The sequence below is a fragment of the Pleurodeles waltl genome, chromosome 1_1 (assembly GCF_031143425.1).
Source record: "Pleurodeles waltl isolate 20211129_DDA chromosome 1_1, aPleWal1.hap1.20221129, whole genome shotgun sequence".
NCBI lineage: Eukaryota > Metazoa > Chordata > Amphibia > Caudata > Salamandridae > Pleurodeles > Pleurodeles waltl.
In genome coordinates this window covers 1008154071-1008173516 of record NC_090436.1, presented here as the reverse complement: position 1 = coordinate 1008173516, position 19446 = coordinate 1008154071, and the positions used below count along the sequence as shown (strand labels likewise).

At 49.4% G+C, this 19446-nt stretch overlaps 1 protein-coding gene across 1 annotated transcript in view; it reads right to left on the bottom strand.

Moving 5' to 3' along the window:
- Window positions 1-19446, bottom strand: part of ADAMTS3 (ADAM metallopeptidase with thrombospondin type 1 motif 3) — a 652903-nt gene that overhangs the window by 159643 nt on the left and 473814 nt on the right. Inside the window, exon 14 of the mRNA XM_069230315.1 lies at window positions 16589-16722. Within this exon, the coding sequence (XP_069086416.1) occupies window positions 16589-16722 (134 nt within the window). The remainder of the gene's footprint in view (window positions 1-16588; window positions 16723-19446) is intronic.

Sequence of the window (19446 nt, the reverse complement as noted above, 5' to 3'; positions counted from 1 at the left end):
GCTATTCCACTGCATGCCACTCAACTGCACACTATTCAACTCTACCACTCCAATGTACACTACTCCAGTCTAGGCCACTCCACTGTACACCATTCCACTGTATGCTACTCCACTATACGCTATTACACTCTACGCCATCATACTCTATGCCATTATACTATATGATACAACACACCGTTGTAAGACACAACCCTGTATACCACAAAAGTCTACTCTGCTCTACAAACCTCTACTCCAGTCTGACACTATGCCCCTCCACTCTGCCAAACTCTACTACACTCTATTCTAATCCACTGTACAACACTATACTCCAGTCTACCTCACTGTAGAAGACGGTACTCCACTGTATGCCACTTGATATGCCACTTGAACACACACTACTCCACTCTATGACACTCACTGCAACTCCTTCTATGACACTCTACCACAATTTACTCAACTATACTGCATAACACACTACTCAATTCTACTCCACTGTACTCTACTAATTCCAATCTACCACACTTCACCCAAAAGCACTATATGCTATTTAACTCTACAACACTGTATAGAATTCCACTGTACACACCCTCCTGTACTCTAACTCACTCCACTCTACAACACTGTACTCAACTCTATGTCACTTCACTCTATAACAGTTCCCGCCGCTCTACGACATGCCATACTGCACCACTCAACTCTATCACACTTTACTTCAGTGTATGCTACACCACTCCACTCTACTCCAGCCATACCACTGTACTGTATGACATGCCACTCCACTCTATGATACTTTACTCCACTCTACACAACATCACTCCACTCAGCTCTACTGTATGACATTTTGCCCCACTCCATGCCACTATATTACGCACACCACTCTGCTCCACTCTACAACACTCTACTCTAACAAGTCCACTCTATAATACACTACTATACTGTATGCCACTATACAACAATGTACTCTACTCTGTGCCCGTACAATGTACTTTACAACAACCACTCTACAAGACTTTTCAACACTATGACACAGCATTCCACTCTGCTGTACGACATGCCACTCCAATTTATGACACTTTACTTGACTCTATGCTACTCCAATCTACTTTACCTTACTCTAGGCCACCACACTACAATCCACTCTATGCTGCTCCACTGCACAACACCCTGCTGTACACTATGCACAGCATTCCACTCTGCTGTGCGACATGCCACTCCAATTTATGACACTTTACTTGACTCTATGCTACACCAATCGACTCTACCCCACTCCATGCCACTCTATTCTATGACACACAAATCCACTCTATTATTCTTCACTCCTACTATGCTACTCCACTCAGCTCCATGTCTATTCCACTGCACAAGACTTTACCTAACTCTAGGCCACCACACTACAATCCACTCTATGCTGCTCCACTGCACAACACCCTACTGTACACTATGTAACTCCATTCTACAAGAATCTACTAGACCATATGCCACTCTATGGCACTCTACTCCACTCTATGGCCAGAAACTATATGCTGTTGTACTATGCTGCATGACATTATCGGACATGCCACTCCACTCCTCTCTATGACACGCCACTTCATTAGCTGACATAGCACTCTACTGCACGACACTCTCTCATACTATACAACACTGTACAAGAGTCCACTGTATCACATACCACTCTTCGGCACTCCACAGTTCTACACCACAGTGTACAAAACTCTCTGCCACTCTACTGTAAGACTGTCAACTCGACAACACTGAACTTTACAACACTGCACTCCACTGAATTCCACTCTATGCTACTTCATTGTACAACATTCTATCCCACTCAATTCAACTGTATGAAGCTCTACTCAATTACACTCCACTCAACAACATTGCAGTGAACGACACTCCACTGTACGGCACTCAACTGTACTGTACGGCACAGCCCTCCACTATACAACACACCACTCCATTCTACAATACTCCACTCCACTATACAGCAGACCACGCCACTCCACTATACAACCTTTACTCCACTGTACGCTATACCACTTCACTCTACTTCACTACACTGTATTACACCGTACAACGCTACACTCTACAACACTACACTCAATGACACTGCCCTCCACTATACTATGAGACTTCACTTCACAACACTCACCTGAGTTAGAGTCAACGCTAGGATTTGAAACATATTTTATTAACAAATAAAAACCATTTAAAAAACAGAGGTTAAAGGTCAGTTATGGTTAGAAAAAATTTATTTATTCTTTCTATACAATCCTAAATTAAACTGTACTAACTTCCAAAATTCTAAAGTTATAGTTCTAACTTAAATATTTAATTTATTCACCACCACTTATAACTGAAACGTTTAAGGTATGCACCACCTTCAATTTTCTGTACCTCGTGGCCCTCCGTATACAATCTTTTCACACCCCATCTACATTAACTATATCTCGCTACTTTCCTATGCACTGTGTTCTCAGAAATTATGTCATTTAAGATGTCATAAGTGTTGTTATGTCTATTATGTCTGCCTATTATGGTCCTGGGCCGTACATATATATTAAAACGATGTGAGCTATAGTTACTTTGGGGCATGAGTTACAGTTACTTGAGATAACTATAACCGGTGAATTTCAGTGGTTTTGTTAGTTTAAAATGGTATGCTTAATTGATACTTTCATCTAACTATAACATCCCTTTAACCTTTGTTTTTTCCAGTGAATTTTAAAGTTTTTTTTTCCCTACCGACGTGTCAAAAGAACAGAACACCAATATGTATAAAGAGTAGACCTATAGATTTTATAAGGGGTCAGGATTTAAACATATACAAAGAAAATGCACTGTCTTTGTCAATAGATTACTAATAATTATAATGAAATTTATATTTCATTAATTCACACTGTGCAATGTTTTATTGAATTGATAATCATAAAAAATAAAATAAAGTGTTGAATAAAAAAAGCATAAACATCTCATTGAATCTCTTTTTACAATTTTCAAAGCTGCAAAATGCAGTTATAGAACCCACCACAAGGAAGATCTGCATTGAGCTTGAGCACTCTAAAAAATACAGTGAGCTCTCATGGGGGTCGTAGTTTCAATGACTTTTAAAATTGATGGAGGGCTGCTGCACTTCCAGTAGGACCATCACATTAAGAAAATTGCTTGGTGGCACCACTGCCCCTTCTAAGGACACCACCAGCAAGAAAGAAAATGTACTATAAAAATGTGCTCCTTGCCTGAGCAGTGAATAATAAATGAGCTGCACTTGCTGCTCATTCAGTATTCACTTTTTCTTTTTATAAATAGGTCTTTGGGTCTCCAGGTGCCCACCAGGGAACTCACATTTTTATTTGGGTTGGGAGAAGTAGTGGGAGCTCCAGGGCCCCTGAGGCCCTAGGGGCTTCTCTAGCCTGCAACCATCATGTGTGTCAGCTGCAGCCGTTATTTTTTACTATTAAGTGGGTACGCTGGTGCACTCACAATACAAGCCAGTTGAGGGATGCTAAGGGACCCCCAAGGATCGCAGCCCCAGCCGCCTCCCAAGCCAGCACTATACTTGGTGCTGGTGAGAGATAATTAATGTCAGTTCAGCAGCCCAGAGAGGGGGCTGGCCGCCCCCTTCCCTACGTTAGCATACTGCCCCGGGGGATGTGGCCTCATCAAGGCTTTGAGTGGGAGGCCATGCGCCCCCACCCCAATTTTTAAAAATTGGCTTTTGGGGATGGGGTCCTTGGGGCCTGAAGAGGCCTAGGGAGGGAAGGCCAAATACCCCCCGCCCCTTTGAATATGTATCGCCTTAGGGACCGGGGTCACAGCACTGCAAAATATTGGGTCCCATGGTTAGGGTCCGCGGAGCTGATGTCATCTTGGGGAGTGGGGCTATGCGCCACCTCCTCTACATTAAAAAATGGCCCCGGAGTTTGGGACTCAACAGGCTTTGGGAGCGGCCTACAGGTCCTCTTCCCTTTTTAATTGATTCAGCCACAGGGAGGGGTTCTGAAAAAGGTTTGGAGATTGGGGCTGCATTCCCATTCCTTTTTTAAAACGATTGCACCACCCTCACAGGCCCTAAACCACCCGCATAGCTTATACAGTTACAACAGATTTGCAGATCCACTGTAAAATCGCTGCAATTATTTTTTTTAATTATATTTTTGGCCCCAAGGAGGGGCTCTCTTGGCCCCCTCACCAGGCCTTGTGGGGGAAGGGGCAGGGTATCCCTATCCTGTCCCTTATATCATTTTTAAAGGTGTTTTCTACAACAAGGCACTGAGTCCTGTGTCCTAAGGTAAGTACTGCCACATCATTCTTGATGTGGTGGCAGCCAATCAGATCTCACCCCAGGTCCTGCCGGCCCTATTGATCCCATGCATTGTGAAATATACATACATATGTTTGGTATTTCTTCAAAAGTAAAGAAAACAAGCTCAGGAGTGCTGTTCATCAGTGTTTATTACACCAAACAACACATTTCGACCACATAGGATCTTGGCCATGACCTTTTTGAATAGATCTCGAATCTGCTTGTCTTTTATAATATCCCACCTCAACCACAGCATAGATATGCCACACATTGTAAATGAAAAAACAACAGATGATGGACAGAATGCGGAACAAATCAAACATTCACTGCCAGTCACAGATGTGGGTTTAATCCATTCGTTTTTTTGCTTAGCTTGCCATTCCAGTTTGGACCTTACCATATGCAAATCAGTCTTGATCCTGCTCCCCATGACAACAGTCCAACCTGAACTGCCAGGCCAGTCAATCTATCAATCAATCAAATACATTTCTTAAGCGCACTACTCACCCGGTAGGGTCTCAAGGCTCTGGGTGGGGGTTACTGCTCAAAAAGCCATGTTTTGAGGTGTTTTCAGAGGTTAGGAGGTTCTGGGTCTTGCGTAGGTTGGTGGGGAGGGAGTTCCAGGTTTTGGTAGCGAGGTGGGAGAAGGATCTGCCGCCAGAGGTGGTGCGTTGGATGCGGGGGACTGTAGCGAGGGCAAGGTCGGCGGAGCGGAGCTGTCGAGTTGGTTTGTGGAAGTTGCTTCGTTCGTTGAGGTAGGCCGGTCCAGTGTCGTGGGGGGCTTTGTGAGCATGGACAAGGATTTTGAAAATGATCCTTTTGTTGATGGGCAGCCAGTATAGGGATCTGAGGTGGGCAGAGATGTGTTCGTGGTGAGAGAGGTTGAGGATGAGACGTGCGGCTGCGTTCTGGATTCGCTGGAGTTTTCTCTGAAGGTTGGCTGTGGTCCTTGCGTAGAGGGCATTGCCGTAGTCCAGTCTGCTGCTTATGAGGGCGTGGGTGACTGTTCTTGTTTCTAAAGGAATCAATTTGAAAGTCTTGCATAGCATGCGAGGGGTGTTGAAGAAGGAGGATGATATGGGGTTGATTTGCTGGGTCATGGAGAGAGATGAGTCCAGTATGATGCCAAGATTGCGTGTGGGGGTGTTGGGGGTGGTCCAAAGGTGGTGGGCCACCAAGAACCATTCCATGCTGTCTTGTTGGGACCGAAGATGATGATCTCTGTTTTTTCTGAGTTCAATTTGAGGTGGCTTGCTGTCATCCAGTTGGCGATGTCGGGGAGTCCGGCATGTAGGTTATTCTTGGCGGTAGCTGGGTTCCTAGTGAGAGAGATGATGAGCTGGGTGTCGTCAGTGTATGAAATGATGGTGAGGCCGTGGGGGCAGAGGATGTTGGTGAGAGGAGCCATGTAGATGTTGAAAAGGGTGGAGTTGAGGGAGGATCCTTGGGGGACCCCACAGATGGTCTTGGTGGCTGTAGACCGGAAAGGAGGGAGGCAAACTCTTTCGGTTCTTTCGAAGAGGAAGGAGGTGAGCCAGTCCAGGGCTTTGTGGCGAATTCCGGCGTCGAAAAGGCATGTGAGGAGGGTTTGGTGGCATACGGTGTCAAAAGCTGCGGAGAGATCTAGGAGGATGAGGACGACGGTTTCGCCCTTGTCCAATCTGGTCCTGATGTCGTCTGTATAGGCGATGAGGGCAGTCTCGTGCTGTGTTTTTTGCGGAATCCAGACTGGGAGACATTGAGTATGTTGTTGTCTTCTAGGAAGCGAGACAGTTGTACGTTTTCTATATTCTCCATGACCTTTGCAGGAAAGGGGAGAAGAGAGATGGGACGGTAGTTTGTGAGGTCTTCAGGGTCTGCTTTGGGTTTTTTGAGAAGAGCGTTGACTTCGGCGTGTTTCCAAATATCTGGGAAGGTTGCGCTCTCAAATGAACTGTTGATGACGGCCTGAAGCTGGGGAGCGATGATTTGGCTGGCCTTGTTGAAGATGTGGTGGGTGCAAGGGTCTTTTGGGGAGCCTGAGTGGATGGAACTCATGGTTTTGCCGATTTCTTCATCGTTGGTGGAGGTCCAGGTGTTCAGTAGGTTGGTGCGGCAGGGTGTTGTGGTGTTGGTTGTATCGGTGGTGGGGATGGTGGGTGCTGACTATGTGAAGCTGTCGTGTATGTCTGCGATCTTACGGTGGAAGTAGTTGGAGAGGGAGTTGCAGAGGTCTTGGGAGTGTGGAGGGTCAATGGTGCAGGATTTGGGTTTGGTGAGTTCTTTGATGATGGCAAAAGGTTCCTTGCTGTTGCGTGTGTTGTCTATGCGTTCTTTGTAGAAGGACCGTTTGGTGGTCCGGATGACTTGGTGGTATTTTGAGGGCTGAGAAGTTGCTCATTGAGGGTTCTTCGTGCCAGGCTTTTTCAATTTTTCGGCATTCCCGTTTGGAAGACTGAAGTTCTGTGGTGAACCAGGGAGCGGCCTTGATGGTGAAGGTGTTGTTGTTTATTTTGAAAGGGGCGAGAGAGTCTGCGCAAGTTTCTAGCCATCGTGTGAGGTTGAGGGCGGCGGTGTTGGGGTCATTGGTGCTGGGAGGTGGAGCTTGTGCGAGGTTGGAGATCAGGTGTTCTTTGGAGATTTTGTTCCACTTGCGGTAGTGGGTAGGATGTTGGTGGTGGGTGATGGGTTTCAGGAAGGAGAAGTGGATGCAGTGGTGGTCAGTCCAGTGAAGTTTGGTGGTGTGAGTGAAGGTGATTTGGCTTCTGGAGGTGAAGATGGCATCTAGCGTGTGTCCGTCTGAGTGGGTGGGTGGGTAAGGTGACCAGTTGCTTGAGGCCGAGGTTTGTGAGGTTGTCCAGCAGGGCCGTGGAGTTGCAGTCGTGGGTGCTTTCCAGGTGAAAGTTAAGGTCACCAAGAAGTATGTAGTCTGTGGAGGTGAGGGCATGGGAGCTGATAGTGTTGGCGATGGTGTCACAGAATGGGGGTTGGGGTCCTGGTGGTCTGTAGATGAGGGTTCTTCTTAGGGTGGTGTTGGTGTTGATGTGTACCTGAAAGTGTAGGTGTTCTGTGTTGTCTAGGGTGTCGTTGGTGTTGGTGGAAATCTTGATGGAGTTTCTGTGTATTATGGCGATACCTCCTCCTGGTTTGTTGGTGCGGTCTCTACGGGTGATTCTGTAACCTTCTGGGATGGCTAGGGCAATGACGGGTTCTGATGAGGAGTTCATCCATGTTTCATTGAGGAAGGTGATGTCAGGAGAGTTTGTGGTGAGCAGGTCCCAAAGCCAAAGGCCAGTAAGTCCCCGGACCAGAAAAAAAGCATCATGGGTACGGTTTTGGGTGACAAATGCAAAAAAAAACAGAAGATAGACAGAATGCTGAACAAATCAAATGTTCATCCCAAGTCACAGATAATTTTTTTTGCTTGCCATGCCAATCCAGTTTGGATGCAGCCATATGCAAATCAGTCTTGATCCTGTGCCCCATGGGAACAGTCCAGCTCGAACTGCCAGGCCAAGTCCTCCCTGGACCAGAAACAAGCCTCCTGGGACCGGTTTCAGGGTATCACCCCTCATCAGCCAGGCTAGCTTGAGTCTGATGGCATAGCGAGCATGGGATCTATATCTGGGCATACCATTCTCACTTTGGGAGGCAAAGGCAAAAACAACAGATGATGGGTGGAAAACGGAACAAATCAAACATTCTTTCTCAGTCATAGACCTGGGTTTAATCTATCAGTTTTTTGGCCTGCCGTGCCATTCCAGTTTGGACCCAGCCATATGCAAATCAGTCTTGATCTTGCTTCTTATGGGAACAGTCCAGCCCGAACTGCCAGGCCAGGACCTCCTTGGACCAGAAACAAGCATCCTGGGACTGGTTTCAGGGTTTCACACCTCATCAGCCACGCTAGCTTGAATTTGGTGGCATAGCAAGCATCGGACCCAAGTCTGGGCATACCCTTCCCACTTTGGGGGACAAATGCAAAAACAACAGATAATGGACAGAATGCAAAACAAACATTCACCCCCAGTCACAGATCTGGAATTAAGCCATAAAAAAAAAACTGATGGATTAATCCCAGATCTGTGACTGGGGGTGAATGTTTAATTTCTTCCTCATTCCTTCCATCAGAAACGACAATCCTAAAGAATGTAATAAAGATCATCCAGTCACAAACAATGGCCGAAGAGAGCAGTTTAGACTCAGAAGTCTGCTCGCCATGCCATTCCAGTTTGGACCCACCCATATGAAAATAAGTCTTGATCCTGCTCCCCATGGGAACAGTCTAGCCTGAACAGCCAGGTCATGTCCTTGCTGGACCAGAAACAAGCATTCCGGGACGGGTTTTGGGGTATCACGCCTCATCAAACAGGCTAGCTTGAATCTGGTGGCATAGCAATCAATGGACCCAAGTCCGGGCATACCCTTCCCACATTGGTGGACAAATGCAAAAACAACAGATGATGGATGGAATGCTGAACAAATCAAACATTCACCCCCGGTCACAGATCTGGGTTTAATCAATCTGTTTTTTTGCTTGCCATGCCATTCCAGTTTGGACCCAGCCATATGCAAATGAGTTTTGATCCTGCTCCCTATGGGAACAGTCCTGCCCGAACTGCCAGGCCAGGACCTTCCTGGACCAGAAACAAGCATCCTGGGACAGGTTTCAGGGTATCATCCCTCATCAGCCAGGGTGGCTTGAATTTGGTGGCATAGCGAGCATCAATCAATCAGGAATTTGTAAAGCGCACTACTCACCCGTGAGGTCTCAAGGTGCTGAGGAAGGGGAGGGGGGAAGGTACTGCTGCTGCTCGAACAGCCAGGTCTTGAGAAGTTTCCTGAAGGTAAGGAGGTCTTTGGTCTGGCGCAGGTGGGTGGGAAGAGTGTTCCATGTTTTGGCAGCGTGGTGGGAGAATGATCTACTGCCGGCTGTAGTTCCGTGGACGCATGGGACGGTTGCGAGGGCGAGGTCAGCGGAGCAGAGATGCCAGGTTGGGGTGTAGAAGGAGAGCCGTCTGTTGAGGTATTCTGGTCCGGTGTTGTGCAGTGCTTTGGCAGCGTTGTGAGGAGTTTGAAGGAGATTCTCTTGTTGACTGGGAGCCAGTGCAGGTTTCTCATGTGGTCTGTGATGTGGCAGTGGCGGGGGATGCCCAGGATGAGGCGTGCAGAGACATTCTGGATGAGTTGCAGCCTCTTCTGGAGTTTGGCCGTGGTTCCTGCGTAGAGGGCATTGCTGTAGTGCAGTTTGCTGCTTAGGAGGGCTTGGGCGACTATTCTGGTTTCGGTGGGTATCCATTTGTTGATCTTCCGGAGCATGCAGAGGGTGTTGAAGCAGGAGGATGAGATGGCGTTGACTTGCTGGGTCATAGATAATGAGGAGTCCAAGATGAATCCTAGGTTGCGTGCGTGGTCGGTGGGACTCGGAGCGGCTCCAAGAGTGGCAGGCTACCAGGAGTCATCCCATGCAGATGGGGTGAAGCCGAAGATGAGGACTTCTGTCTTGTCGGAATTAAGTTTGAGGCAGCTGCATTTCAACCATTCAGCAATGGCCTTCATTCCTTCATGGAGGTTGGTCTTGGCAGAGTCCTTGGTGAGGGAGAGGACCAGCTGGGTGTTGTGGGTGTATGGGATGATGTTGAGGTTGTGGAATCGAGCGATGTTAGGGGGCGGGGCCATGTAGACGCTGAAGAGGGTTGGGCTGAGGGACGAACCCTGGGGTACGCCACAGATGATTTTTTGGCCTCCGAGCGGAATTGGGGGATGCGGATTCTCTGGGTTCTGCCGGTGAGAAAGGAGGTGACCCAGTCCAGGGCTCTGTCGCGGATTCCAGCATTACTGAGGTATGAGCGTAGGGTGTGGTGGCAGACAGTGTTGAACACGGCCGAGAGGTCCAGGAGGATGAGGGCTGTGGTTTCGCCATTATCCAATATGGTTCTGATGTCATCAGTGGTGGCGATGAGGGTGGTTTCAGTACTGTGGTTGCTGCGGAATTCAGATTAGGAAAGGTCCAGGGTTCAGTTCTCCTCGAGGAAGCAGGTTAGTTGTCTGTTGAGAGGCTTCTCAATGACTTTTGCCGGGAAGGGCAGCAGGGAGATAGGCCGGAAGTTTTTGAGGTCCTTTGGGTCCGCCTTGGGTTTTTTGAGAAGGGCATTGATCTCAGCGTGTTTCCAGCTCTCCGGGAAGGTGGGGGACTCGAAGGAGCTGTTGATGATCTTCCGTAGTTGGGTTGCAATGACGTAGCTTGCTTTGTTGAGATGTGGTGAGGGTAGGGGTCAGATGGAGAGCCGTAGTGGATGGTGTTCATGATTTTTATGGTGTTGTTGTCGATGATGAGGGTCCAGGAGAGCAGAAGGTTGGTCAGAGGTGAATCTGTGATGTTGGTGGTTGCCGGGGGAGTCTGGGTGCTGAAGCTGCCGTGGATGTCTGCAATCCTGCGGTGGAAGTAGGAGGCTAGGGAGTCACAGAGGTCTTGGGATGGCGGGATGGCGTTGGCATTGGAGCTGGGGTTTGGAGAGTTCCTTCACGACGTTGAAGAGCTCATTGTGGGTGTGTGCATTGTTGTTGATTTGGTCTTTGAAGGCAGTTCTCTTGGCTGCTCGGGTGAGTTGGTGGTGTCTGCGGATGACGTTTTTGAATGCTGTGTGGTTGTCCAGAGTCTGATCTTGGCGCCACTTTCTTTCGAGTCTTCGGCAGGGGTGGTTAGATTTGTGGAGGTCGGCAGTAAACCAGAAGGCCTTTCTGTCGGTGCGTCTGTTGGAGGGATTCTTGATTGGGGCGAGAGTATTGGCACAGGTGTCGACCCATTGCCTGAAGTTGCCGGCAGCTGCATCATTGTCGGTGGTGTCGATGGGTGGGTTCCAGGAGAGGGTCGCGATAAGTTGGTCTTCGGTGACCTTGTTCCAAATGCGGTAGGGGATCCATTGTGGGTGGTGGTGTGTTGTGGGTTTCTTGAAGGAGAAGAGGATGCAGCGGTGATCTGTCCAATGGAGTTTGGTGGTGTGGCTGAAGGAGACCTGATTGCTGGCGGAGAAAATAGGGTTGAGTGTGTGTCCTGCGGAGCGGGTCAGTGTCATGACGAGCTGTTTGAGGCCGAGGTTGGAGAGTTTGTCGAGCAGGATGGCGGTGTTGTTGTCGTTGGTGTTCTCATGGGACCCATGTCTGGGCATACCCTTCCCACTTTGAGGGACATGTGCAAAAACAACAAATAATGGATGGAATATGGAACAAAACAAAAATTCACCCCCAGTCACAGATCTGGGATTAAGTCATCAAACAAAAACTGATGGATTAAACCCAGATCTGTGACTAGGGGTGAATGTTTGATTTTTTCCTCATTCCGTCCATCAGAAAAGACAATCAATCATACGGAATAAAGATCATCCAGTCACAAACACTGGCCCGAAGACAGCAGTTTAGACTCTGTAAGGCCTGGAGGCATGGGGAGATGAGAGATGAGACTGTGATCACCTCCTATGGTACAATCAGCACTTACAAGCCAATGCTGACAACTGACTGGCAACCAAGCAGTCAGTTAGCAAAGGTAAGTCAGGTAGCTGCGATGGCGGGTGGGGTCACCAAAGAAGGGCCTAAACATAGCCTCAAACAATAAGTAATTTGAAAGGGCACAAAGATCAAGCGGGTGGAATACTGAACGCTTACACTTGTACAGAAGTTTCAGTTTTGACATAGGAAGATGAGTACTTTCTGCCTGCCAGTGACATGACATTTTATGAGCAAGTCAATAATTGGAGGCCATGTTTCTCAACAAAATGTCTGGCCAAATTTGTTGTATTAATAGATTGTTCATAGGCAAAGTGGGCCGACAGCATGAGTTGAGCAAGCCATCCTAAATCGTATGTGAAAGACACATTGCAAACAGTGTGCGATGTAGAGTCCAGCTGGACTCATTCTAGTCTTTCTGCCAGCCACTCTGCTGAGGGCTGGTCTTACTTGTGTAACCTACACCCACCCAACACAGGCGTCACCAGTCAGGTGACCCTGCCAATAAAAGGGGCCGGGCGCACGTGCCTGAGGCCAGTTCAGTACCACCCTTAAACCGTGTCTGCGTCCCTTTACTTACCAGCATGAGGGCCTAGGGCCCCACATTACATTGGCGACGAGAGGGTTCGATCCCACGTGGCAAGGAGTATCTTCTGCGATGTGCTGGGGGAGAAGAAGGCTGTCGCAGCCCCACCAATGTTAATGAGGGGGTGAGTGCTGCCAATCGGAGCGTCCGCAGCACTGCCAGAACGGCTGCGGGCGCCGAAAACAATTAAAGCGCTGCGAGGCACGAAGTGCTGCTTTTCCCCGTGCCCCCAGAGTCGGATAAAGCGCGGCCCGCAGCGTGAGGAAAGGCTGCTGGGTCCGCGGAGTATATGGGCGAAGAAGAGAAGTGAAAGTGCCAACACTGGCCGGGACTGGTTGCCTCCATGAAAGAATGCGTGCCGCTTACGGTGGAAAAGGAGAGGGCGCCGAACCATGCCTGGAGCCGGTCGCCCCCCCCACCCCAAGAAACAAGCGCGGTCCGCAGCGTGTCATGCAGCTGCGGCCGCGTGTGATGAACATGGTGCGATCGGCACCGAGGACAAAAAGTAAATTACTGGGGCGTTTTCCCACTTTTACTTTTAAAGTGGCGCTGTCGCGCGCTGTGCACCGTGAGAAGGTGCCAAAGTGTGGCCGGGGCTGGACGCCCCTTTTTCATTTAAGAATGGTGCACTCGCGCACCGAAGAAAATGCCCAGGGCCGCCCCCACCCCAAAAATGCCGGCAAAACGGCCGCAGCATGGAGGACTGCTGCGGCCGCAACGAGAGATCCGTGACGGTGCTGGCATGCACCACAAACTAGAGGAAAATGCCCAAGGGCTGCCCCCCTTGTCCCGGCAGGAGTTAAAGAAAGTGGTGCAGACACGCACCGAAATAAGGTGAAATAACATGGTGCAGACACGCACCAGGTGCCCTGGCCCGCACCCCCACCTCCCAGAAATGAATAAAGAAAAGAGGTGCTCACACGCACCTACAGTAAAGAAAAAACAGTGCCTGGAGCCTCCCACCCCCTCTCACTGAAATGTGTGCCCTCTGCATAGCCTCCTCAAACGAGGCTATGCAGCTTGGGGAGAGAAAAAAAAAAAATTGGACAGAATAAGAAAAAAGAGGAGAGAGAAGATAGAAAATAAATAAAATTGAACTTACCTGCAGCCCCCACCAGCATTACGAAGTCCTCCCGGCAGCATGCCCTCCTCACCGGCATCTGCTGAAATAAACGAGGCTGGTAACAGAAAAGACTGTCTTGGAAGCTAGAAAAAAAAGTGCACTACTGGCATCCAGTGGCCAGAGTTGGTATTGCACCCTATTTCTGTTTTAAAGGTAAAAGAAGTTTGGATGAAGGGAAGTTTACAGCAGCACCTTCAGAAAGTGACTGCTCCAAACCAAGAGTGCGCCCGTGGACAGAAACGGCACAAAAGACGGAAACGGCGAGGAAGAAGGAAGCGACGCGGGCGACGCTGCAAAAGAGAAGGAAGCGACGCGGGCGACGCTGCAAAAGGGAAGGAGAAGACTGCAGCTGTCCCAGTCAAGCTGCAACGGTGAGAAACGGACGCAGCGCCACATGATGTACGAAGTGAGCGCGCATGGTCTGCGCAGCCCCTGGTGGCCGTCCGCCGCCACCGACGAAAGAACGCCACATGCCCCAGCAGTGATGGTCATCACCGCAGGACAAGAAAGGGACATGCCAGGCGTTGCCACAGGACGCCCAGAAAAAAAAAGAGACTGACACGTGCGCAGCGTGCACAGAGAGCTGCGCCCGAGAAGGTGATGACATGGGTAAAGTCCGTGAAGATGGAGAGAGTACCCGAGAGCGTGACGTAACGCACGGGACAAGAGGCCATGTCAGCTGGCCGCACAGCGACGGAAGATGGCCACTGTTGGCCCATCAGTGAGCAGGTCATCTGAACTGACCGACCCTGCCAGAGCAGATGGCAGGAGTGAGCGCCGTAACAGCGCAGCCTCGAGGCGCAAGAGCGGCGCCCTCGAGTGAAGAGAAGGAGGAAGAGAGTGGGGACCCTCCTGCCAGAGAGAGGTCCACCAAGAGGATCCGGGAACGGACCAGACCGGGAGAGGTCTGCCTGAAGAGCAGATCATGTCCTACCCTCAGGACTCAGCCCGTGAGAGGCTGCGATCGAGCAAGATGCACCAGAGGAGGTGCAGTAATAGGTCCATGTGACGCAGCATGCGACCTGTGGCACAACGCCACATCGAGGACGAAGAGGACGATGTACCAGCAGAGGTGCAGCGCAAGGTCCATGTGCCGCAACATGTGACCTGTGGCACGATGCCACAGCAAGGAGAAGAGAGAGTGGCACGATGCCAACAAGAAATGAGGAGAGGAGTGTGACAGACCGGTCACACCACAGATCAACTCCATCGCAGGTGTGAAAGTGGAAGGAAGTAGAGTGACACAACTGAGGACTCGTGCGAGCAGATGAGGAGGTACCCATCAGTACAAGACAGTCACCGGGGTGAGCAGACGTCACTGAAGACAGCGATGCGGATGGTCCCCCACGCTTCCCAGTACGACCGACCTGTCACCTGTCACCGGCTGCTTGGCTGTGATGGCATCCCTGACGCCGACTGCACAGGCCACACAAGACCCGCCGTGGCCACTATGTCCATCAAGTGGTCCTTCCGCTGACGAAGCCGCCGCCACCTGTTTGATCTGCATAAGGATGAAAAAACATCATCATCATGATGAGGTGCATCGTCCAATCATCGAAGGAGGAGCACAGCACCACCTGAGTGGAGAAAGTCAGCAACAAGAACCGACGCTGACAAGGCATGTCTGGCAACGTAGAAACTTATCATCTGAACACTTGCCATGAGCTCCGTGAACCAGACGCCTGCCGGTGAGAGCAGACCAGATCATTTGGACCATCCACCCTTGGGGTTGCACAAGACTAGGACGTGGCCCTGTTGGGAGTTCAGAGAGACTCCTTTGGCGTGGCCGATGTTGGCCCGCACAGCCCACGCAGTCCCGTCGCAATCCAGGGACAAGGGCCTCCAACAAATTCCTGTGAGAGCGGAATATCCCTGAGAGAGAATGCATCTGAGACAGCTCCACGTCAGGCATCCGGAAGCACGGAGGTCTCATATCGAGAGACTGGTCACCTGAAGACTTTGCACTATGGCCAGAGCACCTGAATCCGGATGGCTCGAGCAAGCGGACCCTGCATCAACAACCCTTGTGGCTCCATGCGAGACTAGGATGTGGTCCTGTAGGCTGTTCCTCTGAGACGTCTTTGCTGGGCCTGAGATAGGCAAGCACAGTCCACACAGTCCTGTGGAAGCCCGCGAAAGGGCCTCGAGGAGACTCCTGCTTGATGGAGGTCTGGCATGAGAGGGAAGACTGCTGCTGCTCTGCCGCTGGACTTCCAGGCGCCCCAGGCCGTCACGTCATCTGCAGTCTTAGGAGGTAGACAATCTCCAGAGTCAGAATGCCGTCCAGAACTGTCTACAGTGGACTCCCCACTGCTCCAGATGCACTCGCATCAGAAACTGTAAATAGACTTTGACCACATGAGCCCAGGCAGGACCGGATCGACAATATCCAGAGAACTGTGAGGTCGTGGACAAGCGACTGAAGTATCTGGACTTCATCCACACTGTGTTCGTGCCCAGCTGTACTTGGTTAAATTATGGACTCGTGCGGAGGTGTCCGGGTGCTCCCAGCTGCACCATGTCCACTGCAATTCTGCAGTCTGCCTTTTCGAGGCCGAGAGACTGATTGTGGTGCTTTGTTATTGTTTCTTTTACAGGTTGGACTTTTGTTTGGTTCCTCAATAAAGTTTGGGAGGGATGTAGAGTCCAGCTGGACTCATTCTAGTCTTTCTGCCAGCCACTCTGCTGAGGGCTGGTCTTACTTGTGTAACCTACACCCACCCAACACAGGCGTCACCAGTCAGGTGACCCTGCCAATAAAAGGGGCCGGGCGCACGTGCCTGAGGCCAGTTCAGTACCACCCTTAAACCGTGTCTGCGTCCCTTTACTTACCAGCATGAGGGCCTAGGGCCCCACATTACATGCATGAGAGCAGTCATGATCTCAGGGACAAAATGGCACTGAGCCAGCAGCACACCGTGCCATTATGATGACCATCTCAGCACGTAGCATGGCCCGCAAGAGGATAACGTTTTGCCGACAGCTTACAAAAAATAACTCTTTTCTACATTTCGAGCTACAACACACTATCCACCTGTAGAGATGTAATATAAAAAATCACATATGTCTTCCACTCAGACAAACACAATAAATGATGCAACATGGAGAAACTGCTTACCACACATTCCCCCCGGACACAAATGCTGTAGGGGTCCTTGTAGGAACAACGGGTGCCGTCGTGAACCAGCTGTTTCATGTAGGCCACGTCCCCTGTTCCCTTTGACTGACAGTAGAGATGGCATCTTTTGTTGCCTGTTTAAGACGTAAGATGGCATGGGTGAGATTTAAATGTTCAACAGAGGTCTCGCAAAACACAGGAACCTTTGCAGAAAGAATCTCGAAAATATTGATATCTGTATATTCATGCAGTTAATTATCTTCTTTTCACAAAAAAATGTCATGCACATCAAAACTGCGTGTGTCTCGACATAAAAACTTCGCTCGTTTTCCGGCACACTGACTTTCTACCAAATCTACTTTGAGGTTGTCAATTAATGGTCCCCCGGCCTGCTATCTCTTTATTTCGCATTAGTGAGCTCTGCATAATAGAAAAAGAAAATGCCTACCTCACTAGCCACGTCGCCAGAGTGATTAAAATATCACCTGCTCCCACGTGGCAGAAGAAGGTGTGATAATCACCCACAATGGATCACTCATCCTGGCCTCCTTGCTTGAATGGTCGGAGGAGAATTTGCTTAGCAATTACCCGTAATTGTTGTCCTTTAAAGACGACTGGCACAACGAAAGAACACCGCTGACCGCTGGGTATAAAACGCTTTTAGTACTGAGGTGTAAAACAGCGATACTTACTACCGCCTGCACTCCCTGATTTTGTTTATCCGCATGCTTGACCACGAGTGTGCATGCGCATGCGTCTAAATGTCTGGATGTTTGCGTTCATTGTGTGCGCTTTTGTCTGTGAGCTTGCTTGGGTAGCTAATGGGCTTGAAAAGAGATATTTAAAATGTCACTAGGCAAGTATAAACCAATTTCGTTGCTAGATGAAGGTTATTAAAGGTAATCACGTGCTTCTGAGAAGGGGCATGAGAATGTGCTGTAAGATGTAGGGGCGGTAAGTTATGCAGGAAGAGTCATGCTGGTCATTTAAAAGTCAGTCGTTTCATCGTTGAAAAATCTCAGCCTTTAAAACAAATATGCGCCAAAAAGCCAAAAACTGACCCATTGAGCAATTGAGAAATCAGCGCTCTCCCACAATTAGCATCATCGGGCGTCCAAAGGCAATTGGGTGCTCGAACCGCACCTTCTCTTGCATTCTGGTAAAAATAACATATTTTTCTCTCTTTGAAATATATCCCTTTATGCCCAGAAATAAAACTAAACGCTGCTAGGAATCAAAAACATAGGAAGAGAATCGCTAAAGGTGACACTAAGGGATTGAGGAAATGGGTCAGCTGGGCACGGATAGGCATCAATAGCTGCCTCCTACTTGATTTACGCAGCCAATACGTTATTTCCGTTATTAGCTAAGGAGCACCGGCCAAGTCTATATTCTTACACTTTAAGGCCCGTATTTATACTTTTTGACGCTAAACTGCGCTAACGCAGTTTAGCGTCAAAAATTTTTGCGCCGGCTAACGCCATTCTGAAGCACCATGCGGGCGCCGTATTTATTGAATGACGTTAGCCGGCGCAAGCAGACCGGCGTTGCCTGGTGTGCGTGGAAAAAAACCACGTACACCAGGCAGCGCCGGCGTAGGGAAAAATGGCGTTAGGGCGTCTTAAAAATGGTGCAAGTCAGGTTGACGCAAAAAAATCGCCTCCACCCGATTTGCGCCATTTTTAACGACGCCCAGACGCCATTTACATGACTCCTGTCTTACTAAAGACAGGAGTCATGCCCCCTTGCCCAATGGCCATGCCCAGGGGACTTATGTCCCCTGGGCATGGTCATTGGGCATTGTGGCATGTAGGGGGGCACAAATCAGGCCCCCCATGCCAAAAAAAAAAAAAAAAAAAAAAAAAAATTATACTTACCTGAACTTACCTGAATGTCCCTGGGGTGGGTCCCTCCATCCTTGGGTGTCCTCCTGGGGTGGGCAAGGGTGGCAGGGGGGGTCCCTGGGGGCATGGGAGGGCACCTCTGGGCTCATTTTGAGCCCACAGGTCCCTTAACGCCTGCCCTGACCCAGGCGTTAAAAAGCGGCGCAAATGCGGGGTTTTTTGACCCGCCCACTCCCGGGCGTGATTTTTGACCGGGAGTATAAATACGACGCATTTGCGTCGCAGTCATTTTTTTGGACGGGAACGCCTACCTTGCATCTCATTAACGCAAGGAAGGCGTTCACGCAAAAAAATGACGCTCTTTACTCCTACTTTGGCGCTAGACGCGTCTAACGCCAAAGTATAAATATGGCGTTAGTTTTGCGCCGAATTTGCGTCGAAAAAAACGACGCAAATTTGGCGCAAACGGAGTATAAATATGCCCCTAGGTGTTCATCTTTTCCTTTCAAGGACTACTTTTTTTCCGCTTAAACGCAGTTACGGCAATTCAAAGTCGGCTGCTATAGCCATTACTCCGTATCCTCTTCCTTGCCCTGTTCTGCCTGCTCCCTCCCTCCTTTCCCACACCAATCACAGGATGTTGAGTCTCTCGTCAGACTCGAACCCTATTCCACAACTTCAACGCCCTCCCCAGCTCCATTATATTTACATTTCCCCATTCGCCCTTGTTCTTTCAAAACCCATACATACCTTCAATGATTAAACATGGCTCTATATTGAAAACTGTGCTGTATAATGAACATTATTTGCATTTTTTTTTTTTAAATGTATTGGGTAGAAATCTGCCCTGTAACCCGTTTGCAGCGGTCAGACTTGCTTGATACACCCAGTATGAGAGCGCTGGTCTCACAAAATTAGCCAGGCCTGCTTTTGGCTCCCAGTCCAGCCAGTGAAATAGGTTGTCTCATACCCCATGAGAAATGCTGTGCGTGAACGGCCGGCCATTACAACTTG